Raw genomic sequence first — 14,747 nt, forward strand, 5'->3', positions numbered from 1 at the left:
TCCGTGTTTAACCACATAAAATAGAGTGAACATTTTATTTTGGTAGCTGAGGTATATGGACATATAAAACAGGCTAGACCTCTTTTTAAAGTCAATTTTTAATGAATGCTTTGCTTTAGTTTTATGTCATGTTTTGTTTTTGTTTGTGGCATGAAACTTTATATATTTCAACTTTATTTATATCCCCACAGGGCAATTAGTTTAAATAGTAGAGACATGACATTGGCCTAACATGATCATACTACATATATTTAATGCAATTGTTTCTATAAACATAATATGTATTTCAATAGTCATATCAAAGTCTCAAGAAATGAATGTTTTAACATTTACTACATTCAAAATAATTAAGTATTACAATTTTTTTGTATAACACATAATCGTTAAAACTATTAATTGGAAATTATATCGATGAACTATTTGGAATTAAATCACCACATAGCCTATATGGGGCAAAACAGAAAATATAAGGTATGTATGTAATGTTTGTTCTCTTTGGATGAAAGTGTTGTCAGTAGGGGGAAGCACACAAACAGAAAGAGCTCTTCATTGGCTGCCATTTAGTTGCATCACACAACACTTTAAGTGTGGACATTGTGGATTGATGGACCGAGGTAGCATTGCGCATTCATGTTTGCATGTGTGTACATTTGAGATTTACTCTGTGCTTGTGATTGTATCTATGAACACATGATCCCATGTGTTGTGTCGCTCAACAGGGACATTTGATGGTTGACCGACTCCACAGACACTCCATCTTTCCACATATTTGACTTATTAGCTGTCTGAAGAAGGACATTCACTGCCCTACACATTGCTGTGTAATCGCTTGGACATGTTCCACCTGCCAAAAATGGGGTACCAAGGTTCCTTTCAAAGATACCTATCACATCAATCTCTTGTGCACAGCCAGAATGGACTGTGAAGAAGAGAAGCATACTTTCTTCTCCAGTGGCACTGAACAGAATAAAACTTAACTGTTACCAAATAGGTTTCCCATCAGTTAAAACTTTATCAACGCTCAAACAAAGGTAGTTCCAAACTTGACACCTTTGGTTGAACCAGGAATTGACACATAGGGCAGTGTCAAAACAAAACCTTATTATTAAGTGCATTATTATATAAGTAAATTTTTCTAAGTGTCAGTCTAAAATTAGCTTACAAATAGACTTTAAAAATCATTCATAATTAATAAAAACAGTTTAATTGCTGTGGTAACAGTTTAAGCATTAACTGATCAGAAATAAAAATATAAATAAATAATCCAAGGTGCACAACAAATCTCCCAAGGGTACTCTGACTAGTGTAGCTTCATGTACAAAAAACATTCCAGAACTGTTTATTATCTGCCCAAGAGAGTTTTAGCATTAGTTTAGTTAGTAACGAAATGCTATGGATACACTTAAACAGATTGCTTACACAAAATTACATACATAAAAATATGTTATTGATGCCAAGACGAAGAAGATTTGTATTCACAGGTCGACAAGAACAACTATGACTGCTAAATGTTTGCCCCTTACCCATAAGCAGAAAACATCACAAATCAAAAGTTGTTTCTCTTAGACATCAACAAGAATAAATGGAAACCAATTTTTGGAACAAATTTTAGGTGAAACATCTAACACAAAGTTATCAGTCGAACTGTAACTGATAACTCTTTTAAAGGATGAATTCTCTAACATCAGTGTAAAACATAATAACATAATTCCTTTAAATTCCCAAAGCCATAAAACTCTAGGTCCTTTTGGTATGTTATCAACTAAATGTTAGATTTTACAATCCATTTTTTTTATTTAGTTATTGCTTATCTTGTTTTGCTACACTGTTGCATCACAGGAGGTGAATATAATTAACGTCACTATGAAGTTAGAATAGCCAGTTGTATATTTCAAAAGGTGAGCCCACTCTGAAAAACATATCGGCCTCTAAAGTACATTGGGTGGGGAATTGCAAAAACTCTGGAACGAAGGATTTTAGATAAAAAAATTAAGAACAGTTATTACGTAAGCATTTACATTTAGTCATTTAGCAAATGCTTTTATCCAAAGCGACTTACAAGTCAAGTCAGCTTAATTTATATAGCTCTTTTACAATTTTCATTGTTACAAAGTAGCTGAACAAAGTCAATATCAATAATAAGGCATATTCCTTGCTTAAGCTAAGCCTTGTCTGTGAAACTGGCTTAATGTTTAGTTCAGATGAAGCATTTCCTTTAATATAAGAATTTAATGTGCAGATTTTTAGCTTTTCTGTATTGTGTTCACATATTGCTTTATTAAAAAAATACTGTTAGCTCTCGCCTCTTCTATTATGTCCACTTTCCACTTACACTTACAATCAAGAAATATTTCAGCAGTTCTGCCTCTATAGAACTTGGACAAAATAATAAGTTTGGTTCCCAGCCCCTACAGCACCCAGAAGTGAGAGATGCCAGATATTAGAAATGTTATGGGCAGTAGCGGTTTTAGGCACGGGCGAACCGGGGAGTTGCCCGGGGCAGCATTGTTTTATGTCAAATGAGGGGCGGTACCGGCACGAGCAGTAAAAAAAACCTCTGGGCCGCGGCGAGAATCGGTTTTCTATTATCTATCATTCATTCTTGTGTGGGGAATTGGCAAATTGGCGCCCCTGCAAGCTGAGAAGTTGCCGTGTGTGAGAAGGGGAAAGGGGATAGTTATTCACCTCTGGGTAATAGTGTGTTCACACCGAACACGATTGAAGCGTTAAGCGAGAGTGATTTACATTTTAAGTCAATGCAAAGACGCGATGACCTACTCGTATTGCGATTAGCGAATACCTACTCGTATTGCGATTAGTGAGTTGAAAAATCTAAACTTTGGCGAAAATTAGAGCCGCGGTAAACAATCAGGAACTTTTGCTCTAGTACGGCCGTGATTATGACACAGCGAGCGGCAGAAGCCCCTCCCATGATGCGAATTCAATAAGTGGGCTAAAGTCAGTCACACACCACCTCGACCTTCTTCCAAATATCGCACATTTTATTCATAATGTAATCAATACAGGCCTATAGTTCCTGCACATTTTAGTTTTCCTGAATTGTGTATAATGGCTAACAAAAAAATAAGTAATACAAAACGATTATGTGTCACCTCACCAAGGTGAATTGGTTTAGTCTTTCTGGCCCTGACTCGTTTTGTGACATGAGTGACAGTGTTGGGGGCGGGGGGGAAATCTGTTGATTGTCGAGTGGCAAATAAACAGAGATGGACAGGAAAAGTTCAAAGCCATCAGGTGCACAAAAAAAGGATTTGTGCAATTGTGCTCAAAGTTGGTCTCGCCCGGGATGCAATTCAACGTCGAACCGCAACTGGTGATGGGTGTGCTATGAAATAATGATGATGGAGTCTCTTTTGAGTAGGCTGTTACCTCTTCACCTTCTAGAATTAGACACACTTTTAATGTGGCTGACTTTCTTGTCAATCAAGCACTTGTTTTTAAGGCAGCTCTCTTATAGAACAGACGTAGTGCGATGTGTAAGATGGAGGATGCCGTAGAACTGATTTCATTCTGCTGATTTTAAAAATACTTTAATTTAAAATCTTAATCTGTTTGGATTCATTTTGCAGGTCTACCTACATTGGTTTAAGTAAATGTGCACAGTTTTGTTGGAATAAACAATATTTCATGTATAACCCACGATTGCACAGCGAAATGTAGGGCCCTATACGGCACACACTTTTATTTTAAAATGTGGACTTAGATTTCTTGCTTTTCCAGTGTTTTAAATACCTTGGTTTATTCTTAGACAAAAATGTGTTGTGTGTTCAAGTTCAACTATAACTTCAAGTAGATCAATTTCTGCTGTACTATGTTAAGCTTGTTTGTTTTACAATGGGAAATCCCAGGGAGACCCTGTACCTGCCACTATATTAAGTGCAAAAGAAGAAAGAAAAAATCTGGTTAAATCTCGTTTTCGTCTGAATAATGATGTCTTAGCACACGTTGAATCTGTATTTTTAGGATGAAAATGAAGCACCTTAATTCGTTCCGAAGCTCATTACATGATATTCATTGATAATTCAACCACAAGAATATGAGGAACAAAGTCACACAAGCTTTGTGTGTCATGTCATTCCCCAAAAGTCAATACATTCCACAGCCCTAATAAGTTTCACACAAAACACATTAACTGGGAGAAATAGCCAATTATATATACAAATTTCAACATCAACCACATCTCATGTTGTTTGTATTACTAATACAAACTAATACATTGAGTGGTCACATTTGTGTTGCATGGAGGCTACTAAAACACACTGAGAAATATTTGTGGAATCAGTTTGAGACGACATGCTTTGTGACAAGCCACATTAGCTTTTAGGAAATGGTTAGACTGTGGCCGTAAAGTGCAACAATACACCCTAGGTGGCTGTGGCATTTAAACAATGCTCAACTTGGTATTAAGGTGCCTAATGTGTGGGAAGAAAATAGTCCCTGCACAATTTAAGCACCATCAGCCGTCTGAGCTGGCAGGATGGAGACATGGATGTTTTATGTTTACACCAATTTCTGACCGTGCCTGTCTGTACTGAATGTCGCAGCAGAAACAGGGATTGGCGAGCCTGTTCTCAGCATAGCCTCGATTTATTGTTTTTAACTGACAGGTGTCAGTTCAAGCCGGTGTGTTCTGTAGCCCAGACAGGTTCAAAATGTTGTGCAGAGATGCTTTTCTGCATACCACTGTTGCACTGCATGATTCAATTTGTGTCTCGTTCCTGTCAGCTGGCCATTCTCCTATGCTAGCCTATATTTTCTGCAAACTATTGTGTCGAAAAAGTTTCAATCATGGATGTATAAAGTGAGACACCTTTCTTATATAAGAATGTTGCTGCATAAGAGGAACAAAAAAGAAAATATTTAAATTGACTTAAAAACAAACTTCTAAGCAGATGCATAACATTATCAAGTTCATGTAATGCCATTTGCTGAGCTGTACATCAAATCTGAATTTTATTTTTGATCTTTCTTTCTTTCACCATTATCTATTATAAAGTTTTTGTTATTGCAAGAGTAATTCGCAGTTTTAAATACACATCTGGGTCAACCAGCAGTTCCACTCCACCACAAACTATAGGACAGTTATTGACTGAGGCAGAAGTGAAGCCCTGTGCCAACCTCGAGTGGCAGTTCAATGACTGGTAACTAAATGAGGAAACGTAAAACAGCTTGGAGGGACTTTTTTAAATTAGCTTTGTGAACAGACCGGAACATACGAACTGAACTAATCAGAAACATATGGATCAGCAAATAATCTCTCAGTCATTTCTTTTCCCAATATACTAGCTATATGTTTATTTGCAAAAACGTGTTAAAAATGTTAACAAATCATGTTTCTTTATTGTGTTATCATGTTTTTATTGTTTTATTGTGTTAGTTGGCTGTATTTTTTGTTTATATTACTTCATCTCAACCAAACTGCAGTTTGATTGATATTAATTGAAATACACTTTTTTTCACTTTCATATAGGCATGATGGGTATCTGGAACGCTATGTCATGTTGTTCCAATCCTGTAACACTGTATCTACACCAGACGTGATGTGACGTCGCAACAACTATAGCTTTTTCTTGTTATTTGTACACCATCCGTAACTGTGATACACAACAAGGTACAACTGATTCTAAATTAGTAACTAAGTGTAGACAAGGTGTGAGACTTTATTTTATCCATGGAACACAAGAAGAAGAGAAAAATAACAGAAAAACTGGTTAACCTCTATTAATTTTGTAAATAAATGGATGTTCTACCTATCTATATATCTACATTTTCCTCCTATATAAATTCGGTTTGTAAAACAATGGTCAAACAGTGGTTTAATCCCTTTTATGGAACCAAAATGATTTTCTTTGCTGTTCCATTAATTGTTTTGTGCTTTATAATTATTTTATTTTTACTTGTAGCTCAAAAGCTGAATGTAAATGCCGTTTTTGGAAACAGGGTGCTGATCTGCCTTGCTTTTTGGGCATGTTGTCATCAAAGCTCACTTGTGTAAACTACATTTTCTTCCCTTTATTGGTGAAAATGTTTAATAGCTTTGCCTTATGTGCCGACGTAGATAGAAAGTAGAGGGAAAAACCAGAGCAAGTGTAAGTAAGACTTACGATAATACACCACTGCACAGTGGAAATAATTCATTGATATGTGACAGTTTCCTGCTTTGCACCCTACGTATCTATAAGAAGACTGGATTTTCAGACAGTATGTTAAAGAAGTCAATCCATTAACATGTAGACAATGTAGATAAAAAAGGAAACAAGCACTGATTTGTCACGACTGCCTCTTTTGAATTTTCTTCTTGAATGGGCTATTTGAATAGTCCAATGGTAATGAAAGTGGCTAGCTTTCCCAATTAAAGAATGGAGGGGAGCCTGCATTGTCTCTTCATCCAGACCGTCCCTTCAGGCTGAGCCATTCATTGTGATTAATTCACAGAAAAACAGGATGCCACCTCCACAGCCTTCACTTGTAACTGTTCCAGGAGATAAAGCAGACTCCGTCACAAACAGACAAAGATAATTTATCCTTCACTAACCTTTCTTTTCTGAGCCAACTGAAGATCAGGAGCAGTTGATCCCAGTATTCCATTCTAACCTTGAGTCTCAGGCATTTGCTTTTGATTTGGTCTTTACACTAAAGGACTTTTATATCAGGGATCCTGCTTCAGGAGAAACACAACTGCAGAGAAAGCCCCTCTTTGAGTCATAAATGGCAGGATGTTCCCATATTACACAGGATTTTGAAAAGGGCATTTCGGAGAGCTGAAGCATGATGGGCAGCTAGAGTCTGAAAACTAACAGGGGATGACCATCTTTAGTGGGCCACAAAACAGGACTGAATATTAACTTCAAAAGAGGTATTTTTTCAAGGGAAACCGGACTTTCAGAATATTTGGAATTTTTTTACTGCATGTTGAAGCATGACTTGGAAAATAATATATATTCGTATTTATTCAGCAGAATATTCTTTCAAGTCAAGGTCTGTGGGGTAAATAGTGGCTTCCACTTAAGCATCTTACTCCCTTAAATTAATTTAAATAATGATTTGGCTCAGTCATTATGTCAAAACTTGACGAAAATTCTATTTTAATCCAATTATATTTACAAGTAGTCATATTCAAATTAATATTGGAGACCCATGTCAATTACTGTAATTCATGGAAATGCGGAAAATCACATTTCTGTCAAATACTGTATGTTATTATGAGATATTTCTAACAGAACTATATCTGTTGTAACATCCTTTTGGATTTTCAATTGTAAGTTAATTCCTTTTCTCTCATACTCAGACTGTCAGTAAAAAGCCCAAGCTAAATTTTACACACTGTCATTCACTTTAAGATGAGACACACAATGACACCAATGATGACTCACAGCACATCTCAAAATTATAATGGCATTAAAACCATTCTTCCTTTCAATTAAGACCTAGTCAAATGAACACAATGGAATGCCACTGAGCTTTTATTTACATTTTAAGCAAATTTCCCTAAAAAAAAATTTATTGTAAAAATTTAACTAAAATAAAAATTACAAGAAGCTTAAAAGAGAAGGATCTCCTAAAAATAATACTCAACGAATCTGCATGAAAACAAAGAGCTGGGACTATTCTACAGTATACTTTGCGTGTAATGATGACAATATTTATTATATTAGTGATCTAACTGCAATGAGGAAACTTACCAACAAAAAGAGGCTACATTATTTTTAGTCTAGAGCAACAATATCATGCTTGGGGCAACCAGGCAAAAATCCATAAGGAAATCTGAATTTACTGGAAAAGATATCTGATCCTTTTAGGTTGGTGCTAACTTAAACAGATTTTGCTGCTGTAAGCAAGGCAAAATGATCTCACAAACCTACCAAATAAGCAAACCAATAAACAAATAAACTGATGATGAAACTTGTCAAATATAATTCACAATCACAATGTAGTTTCTGAGAAAAGAAGCACACTTACCGTCCTCTGTGGGTACATAAATGTTTAGGTACAGACAGTCTTCACTTTGCTCTTGTACGTAGGTAACGACAGTATCCAAGTTGGCCGTGAACCATACGGGTAGCATATCATTGAGTAAAAACCTGTCCTCCAGAAACTGAGGACAAACAGGAGCAAACTGTGTGGCATTTCGAATCCCTGGCCAGGACATTGGGGGCTCAGGGGGCTGAAACCTTCTCTCCCCTGTGGGTGGAAGGGCATACGGAATCCCCAGATATTGTTCCACAGGCCCAAGAATCTCATTGGGTAGAGCTGTTTTTAAGCCTCTCAGCTTGCCGTAGTTTGTTGTGACAATAGGGTGCTGTTGTGCCCACGCTCTAGCCACCCATGCAGCTGCAAGCACAATCCAGGTGGAAAGGCGTAGAGTAGCCAGCGAATGAATCATGGTGAGAGGAATCCATGGGGTTCCTCCAAGCCGTGACATGGTCCAGCTGCGGTTGGCAGAGATGGTTGAATTCACAATAACTACTCCTGCCCTCAGGCTGTAATGAAAATATGATAAACAACAGACCCACCAATCAGCTCAACAATCATGGCATTGACCCATGCCATGAGTGCGATTCTGGATCCTGGCTGTATTCTTGTGTTGTTTGTAAGTCCTATCCTTTTTTATGAGTAGCAGAACGTGGATCTTTCCCTTAAGCTGTCCACTGGTGTAACTATTTCCCCCTTTCAATTCCTCCTTTATGTGCCTGCCTGCAGAAAAGAAAACATGGCCGGTATAAATTCACAATTGTTATCATGGGCACAACAGAGCAATTTTACTTTATTGTAGTTAACGTGTGAACATTGCAACGTGGATTGGAGGTTACCACAGTAACCTTGCACTGTAAGACGGAAACATATTGAGAAAATAAAGAATAGCACTCAGACATCAATACATTGTCTAGATTCAAACATACATAAAAAAGAACTGCTTTACTTTTTTCTGTACCTACTGTATACTTCGTGATTACAATATTAGTGATCTAACTGCGCTGGTGTACATTTCCAACATAAATAGGCCAAATACATTATTTTTACTTCCTGCTTGCAACAACCAGGCAAAAAATTCTGAATTTAATGGAAAGTCCTTCTACTTTTATAACGTATATCGGATATGGAACCATATTGAGAAAACAAATGATAACACTCAGACATCATTATTTACTCGAGATTCAAACACGGGCGATTCTGAAATATGATTCTACGTTCACATTGTCTGGTCCACGATTTTACAAGTGCTGGTAAATTGATAGTCTCAAATAACTGAATAGTGTACACACAAAATGCAGTATATCCATTTATGAGGTTAGTTCAACTGAATGAGAACGCTCAGACAATTTATTGATCTATTGGCCTAGAAACTGTCTATCCACTGTATGACTGAAATAGTCTTTGGCAGTTAGGTTTAGAGCAACAGTGGAAACCAATGTATACATTCCCTATTCATTCCTTTTATTTAACGAATAAAATGGCCATATTCCGGCTTTGAACAGTTTCATTCTCTCTGAATTCTTCACGTCACTGATCGCTGAGTCATCTCCAGTCGTCTATAATAGATCTGTCCATTAACCTAAACTGCAAATGTTACATTACAATTTTGAGAATTTAGCATTACGCAACATGTCACATAATTATGGAAAAAGGAAGAACCGTTGACGGTTAAAGCATTTCCAGGAATCTTTCCAGGCGAATTCACTGGAATGAATCAAAGCATTCAACTGAAATTTTCTTTAGAGACATATACCGAAGTAGACATGAATACAAATTCGCCTCAAATTTAAATATATGTGAATAGTCAAACTAAATGTCTGCATCACACATATTGTCTGAACAAATGATAATTTTTCCACTTGAATGAGCAAACAGAAGAACCACACAAAGCTGCGAACAAATTTTGCATGAGAAATTCTGCCCTTAGTCAGAATGTGAATAATGAACGCTCCGTGCATTTCATCTACACAAGAGAAGGGAGTGGGTGTGAAAACGAAAAGGGTTTAAGATGATCTTCGTGTAATCCTAACTTGGTTCTTTTGATACTCTTGAAGTTTAATCACACAGAAGCATTGCTTCGATTTGTTGAAATTGAACACACCGATCATGCACGTGCATCTCAAATTTACATTTACATTAATAAATGAGTGAAATGGACATGTGGAACCTCTGGGGAGTAACTTTAATGACCTGAGTCCAGAGTAAATCTAATAGCTATGAACTCTCTCCTTCACTCTGATCTTTCCATTAATAGCTCTGTCAGCGACAGCGGAACGGGGAAGCATCCTCCCAGCACTGGTTTTAGATCTGTACCTTTTATTCATAGTCTAACAGAAGTCATACAAGAACATTAAAAAAAGACTCTGCTAGACTGCATCAAACCAGCTTTCTTAGATCTATAGTGAAATGATCAAAATCCTTCGTAATAATATATTACAATTCAACAAATGATTGGATAGCTTTTCATTTCATAATATCACAGTAGCAATTTCAGCAGAGATCAGATGGTGGATGGTAAGTCTGCGGAAAGCCAACCGTGCAAACAAAGCAGGGAAGATATAACATTAGCTGAAATTGGTGTTGAACAATGCTAAATTACAAAAGGATTGGGGTAATCGCCATTTCATAACAAAATGCTGAAGTGTTTAAAGCTCCTACAGTCACAAGAGAAATGGAGAAATAAGCAAGCATCATATCCTACACTCAGCAATACAGAAAGACCCCTTCATCCAGGACATGAATGAAAACATTATTCTGATAAATATTTACTGGGGTTTAGAAGCATGTGAAAGGAGATATTCATCTAAGACTGCATCTAATGAAGGAGTAGACTTTAATATGACTCGAGTCCCTGCACACATGACACACTTTAAAAGAACTTTATTGTTGGTCTGAGAAAGACCCTTCTATTGACACCCTAGGGTTTAAAGGCCTTTCTTTTTTAAATTAAAACCATTATTTATCCCAGATACCAAGGCTTGTGCTTTGTTGTTTACTCTGTATTTCTGCATACTGCAAAAAAAGCCTTTGCAAAGTCATTAAGAGAACTTGTCCACCTAAAATAAACATGAGTTCAAAATGAAAAAGACAGCTCCATCCATCAAAAACCTCCCAGAGATTTAACAGGTACGGGTTTTTAGGTGGAAAGCTAACATTAGCTCTCTCTCTCTTTGTGCATTATCATCAGACATGATGAAATTGGGATGGGCACTTCAGAATCTCTCTCACGTACATCGTTGTCCTCTGAGGCAGATGGGCCTGAATGTCTGGCAGGCAATTTAATTTCCAATGCAGAAAAGAAAACTATGCAACATCCACCAGTTTCTTTGTGATCTGTGTCTGGGGCCTGGCTAGACCAGCCCTGATGGATTTGTTCAGTAACGTTATGCCAATGTTGCTACATGTTTAAGCAATGTTTAACTTTAAACGGGTCTTGACATTTGTTTTCTATGTTATTATAATATTAATAATGTTTTTGTCCCCCCCAAAAAAACTTTCCCTCACCTTTTTTTATCCTTTCGGAAAAACATCCCTTTAGAGTAACCATGCAAACCTGTGCCATTTCACCGAATGGGTGCCATTTCTGTCTCCAGGACTTTTAATGTATAAATATGCATGAAACTTATTTCAAAAATACATTTTATTAATAAGCAAAGTGTCCTACATACTATTCTTACGGCAAATGTAAGCTGTAACATTTAAAAGATCGATCAAAACTACATTAAACACTGAAAAATTTGTTTATTGCTTGTCAAACACTACACTTCACCATAAAATATTATTATAAATTAAAATCTTTCAAAAAATAATTTTGCAATGTTGTTTAACTCCGTATATCATCTTTGCTTCAAACACATTTATAAAAAAATATTCTTAAGTTCTTGAGATGGACCAATACTCATTTTGTGTTATTGGATTCTGTTTTGGAAAAAGAGTTTCAAGATGCAAAAGGCACCCCTTTGGTGTAAGGGCGCACCTATGATTGACGGCTGCTGCTGAAAGATGCGCTAATGGGTTACAATTTTTCAATTTAAGTAGCCAGCACGAAAATCCCAAAATGTATTTCAGTCGGCTAACTTTGTAAATGCATTATTACACGTTTTACAAGTGAAATAATGTGTTTTATAATTCTACACATTCAGCAAATCTCATCAAATAACACACCAATTCACAACAAAATATGTACAAAACATCTTTTAGATTAACTGAATTTGTGTTTGGGTCGCACTTCAACTGTTATTTTTAATCCGTTGTCAAATTGTCTCTAAAACACAAAATGGTATATGGGCCTAATGTGTATCAAATCACGGACAAAAGTTACCGATTAAATTGTTCTTTGAAAATGTATCACATAAATACATCCCATGTCGTGAGAGAGTATGACAACCGCATACAGTTTGAGATGAGACCGAGGGGACTAAAGGAGAGAAAATAGCATTTACTGCCTGTGTGGTCTCCGAAGATGACTCAGACGAATTTCAATGAAGGTTCTGGGTCTTGCTTTGCATTTTAATTATAATAAATGATCTGCTTGACGGAGGCTGTAACAGTTGCACTAGACAGACACATTGCAAAGATGACAGAATTGATTCCGTCAAAGCGATGGACAAAAAAGTAAAGAAAAAAGCAAAGAAGCCAAAGTGACCTTTCAGTGAACTTTGGATAAACGTGATGTGATTCCGCAGCAAATGCACCTGCTATGACTTATTCAACATGGCGCCTGGGCAAGCAAGGAATTTTTGTTTTTTTCAGCTATATTCACTCCCTCCATCTTTCTGCCAGTAGAGTGAGTAAGGACAGGAACTCCAGGGAGCAAAGAGAGAAAGATCAAATTGAACCCCATGTCTAAACTGCAGTGATCTAGTTTAATGTTTAAAAAGAGCCTATTTTGTCATATCCCCAATTCTGGTGATCACTTTAATGCAGCTCTGTCATAGTTATATGTGTGCATTGGCACAGATAAAATAAAAAATTATAATAGGCTACCACCACAAAATTTTTTTTTACTTTTGTCTCCCAATTCTTATTGTTATGATCGGTGGATGTCGAACAAAAACAATGATTCGTTTTCAGGAACTTGACAGTGATGTAACTGAACATCTGCCGGAGACTGTAGTACAAAGACAAAACTATCATTTTGCAATTGTGCCTTTTAAAAACACGTAAATCAGAGCAACATTCCACCTGCGTGAACAGACTCGCTTATGTAGTGGCCGCCAATTCTGAGATAAATGAAGGTTAAAATGCCGCAACAGAACGAATGTTCGAGAGACGGTCCGATTTCCCCACCTCACACCATCGGTTCCAAAAACGCGCACGTACGCAGGAGATGTCCACAGTACCACCTTGTGGCTCACCGCTGTACTAACTTGTGATGGAGAATGGTCCCTGTGATGAAAGTCCGGCAAGGTCTTATATCTGAAGACACTTTGAACGTTTTAGCCACGGACAGATAACAGTTATGTTACAGCTATTGAATTACATTTCTGAAAGCGAATTTATGACTTTCGAAAAATAACATCTCGAAAGATGTACTGCTGCCACATCTGTAAGAGACCGGTGTTACGCATATGGATACGCACCGCAGATAACAGTAGGGCGGTAAGAAACAAACGTACAACATCTCTTAGTTCACATAGAGATATTGCCAATATAACAAAGCTTCGATAAGCCACAGGTAAGTAATGATCTATAAAACACTTCTGCTACACGAATCCCTTGCCAAAAAGCCCTTGAGTCTCAAACTGCGTACATGTATTTATATGACTCGTGAAAGATCACCGGCTCTTTCATGCTGTGTATTTGCGTCTCTTAATGTTTCTAGGGATACTAATAATACATTTTGGTTAAACATTCTAATCGTTTCAATGTAAAACATGTACGGCATTATTTACCTCCAAGTATACAGGTTGTATGATAAACGAGTGCAATGCAAACCATCACATGTGCTCTGAGCGTATTAAATGCTACATTTAAAATGTGTGCGTCCGTCAGATGAAGCATCGCTTTCAGTGAGAGGGAGAGAAAACATCATGGGTACCAGCTGAAAATACGCGCGTACGCGACGACAGCCCAACATTACAACTCTGTATAGGCACAACAAGGAGATACTTTGACTTCAATGACCGCTCGCCTGTCTTACCTTTGCGGTATCTGCATCGTACGGCTTCGGTCCTGCCGCACCGACTTTCCGAGGTACGGTCAGAATGTATGGGCAAGTCGAGGGGGAATAAAACTCCGTGCTACCCCTGTTAGAATCCAAAAAGATGCTGCCGTCCGACAGAGAGGTTTCTCAGTGGAGACACAACATATCTGATGGAAATGTCCCATATAGATGAAGGTAATGCAATGAAATCACTGCAGAAGAACAGTAAATTGTAGAGAATATGATTGTCTCCATAGAAAGAGAAAGAGTCAGCACGGACTGCTGACAAAAAGAGATTAAAGAGAGAGAGACTGATGCTGTACCAGACCCATCTCTCTCTCTCTCTCTCTCTCTCTCTCTCTCTCTCTTTCTCTCTCTCTCTCTCTCTCTCTCTATCTCTCTCTCCCTCTCTCTCTCCCCATCTCTCTCCAGTTGCCATTGGACTGCACTGAATGAAATTTACAATGCCTACATTTACAGATTGCCGCATTCACTCTATCACACTTTAAAGAGTTTCTATTACCTTTGTAATTGCAGAGTGTTTGTGGTTGTTTCAGTTTGCATGTACTGTGGATACGATCAGTTTGTCTCTTTTTGAACTTTTTTT

At 37.3% G+C, this 14,747-nt stretch overlaps 1 protein-coding gene across 1 annotated transcript in view; it reads right to left on the reverse strand.

The window, feature by feature from the left end:
- The window catches only part of nlgn4xa (neuroligin 4 X-linked a), an 82,392-nt gene extending 67,954 nt beyond the window's left edge, over positions 1-14,438 (reverse strand). Inside the window, exons 1-2 of the mRNA XM_079462773.1 lie at positions 14,138-14,438; positions 7,981-8,715 (exon numbers count right to left, since the gene is read on the reverse strand). Of these exons, the coding sequence (XP_079318899.1) occupies positions 7,981-8,443 (463 nt within the window). The 5' untranslated portion in view covers positions 8,444-8,715; positions 14,138-14,438. The remainder of the gene's footprint in view (positions 1-7,980; positions 8,716-14,137) is intronic.
- Positions 14,439-14,747: the final 309 nt, after the last annotated feature.

The sequence above is a fragment of the Barbatula barbatula genome, assembly GCF_947034865.1.
Source record: "Barbatula barbatula genome assembly, chromosome: 8".
Classification (NCBI taxonomy): domain Eukaryota; kingdom Metazoa; phylum Chordata; class Actinopteri; order Cypriniformes; family Nemacheilidae; genus Barbatula; species Barbatula barbatula.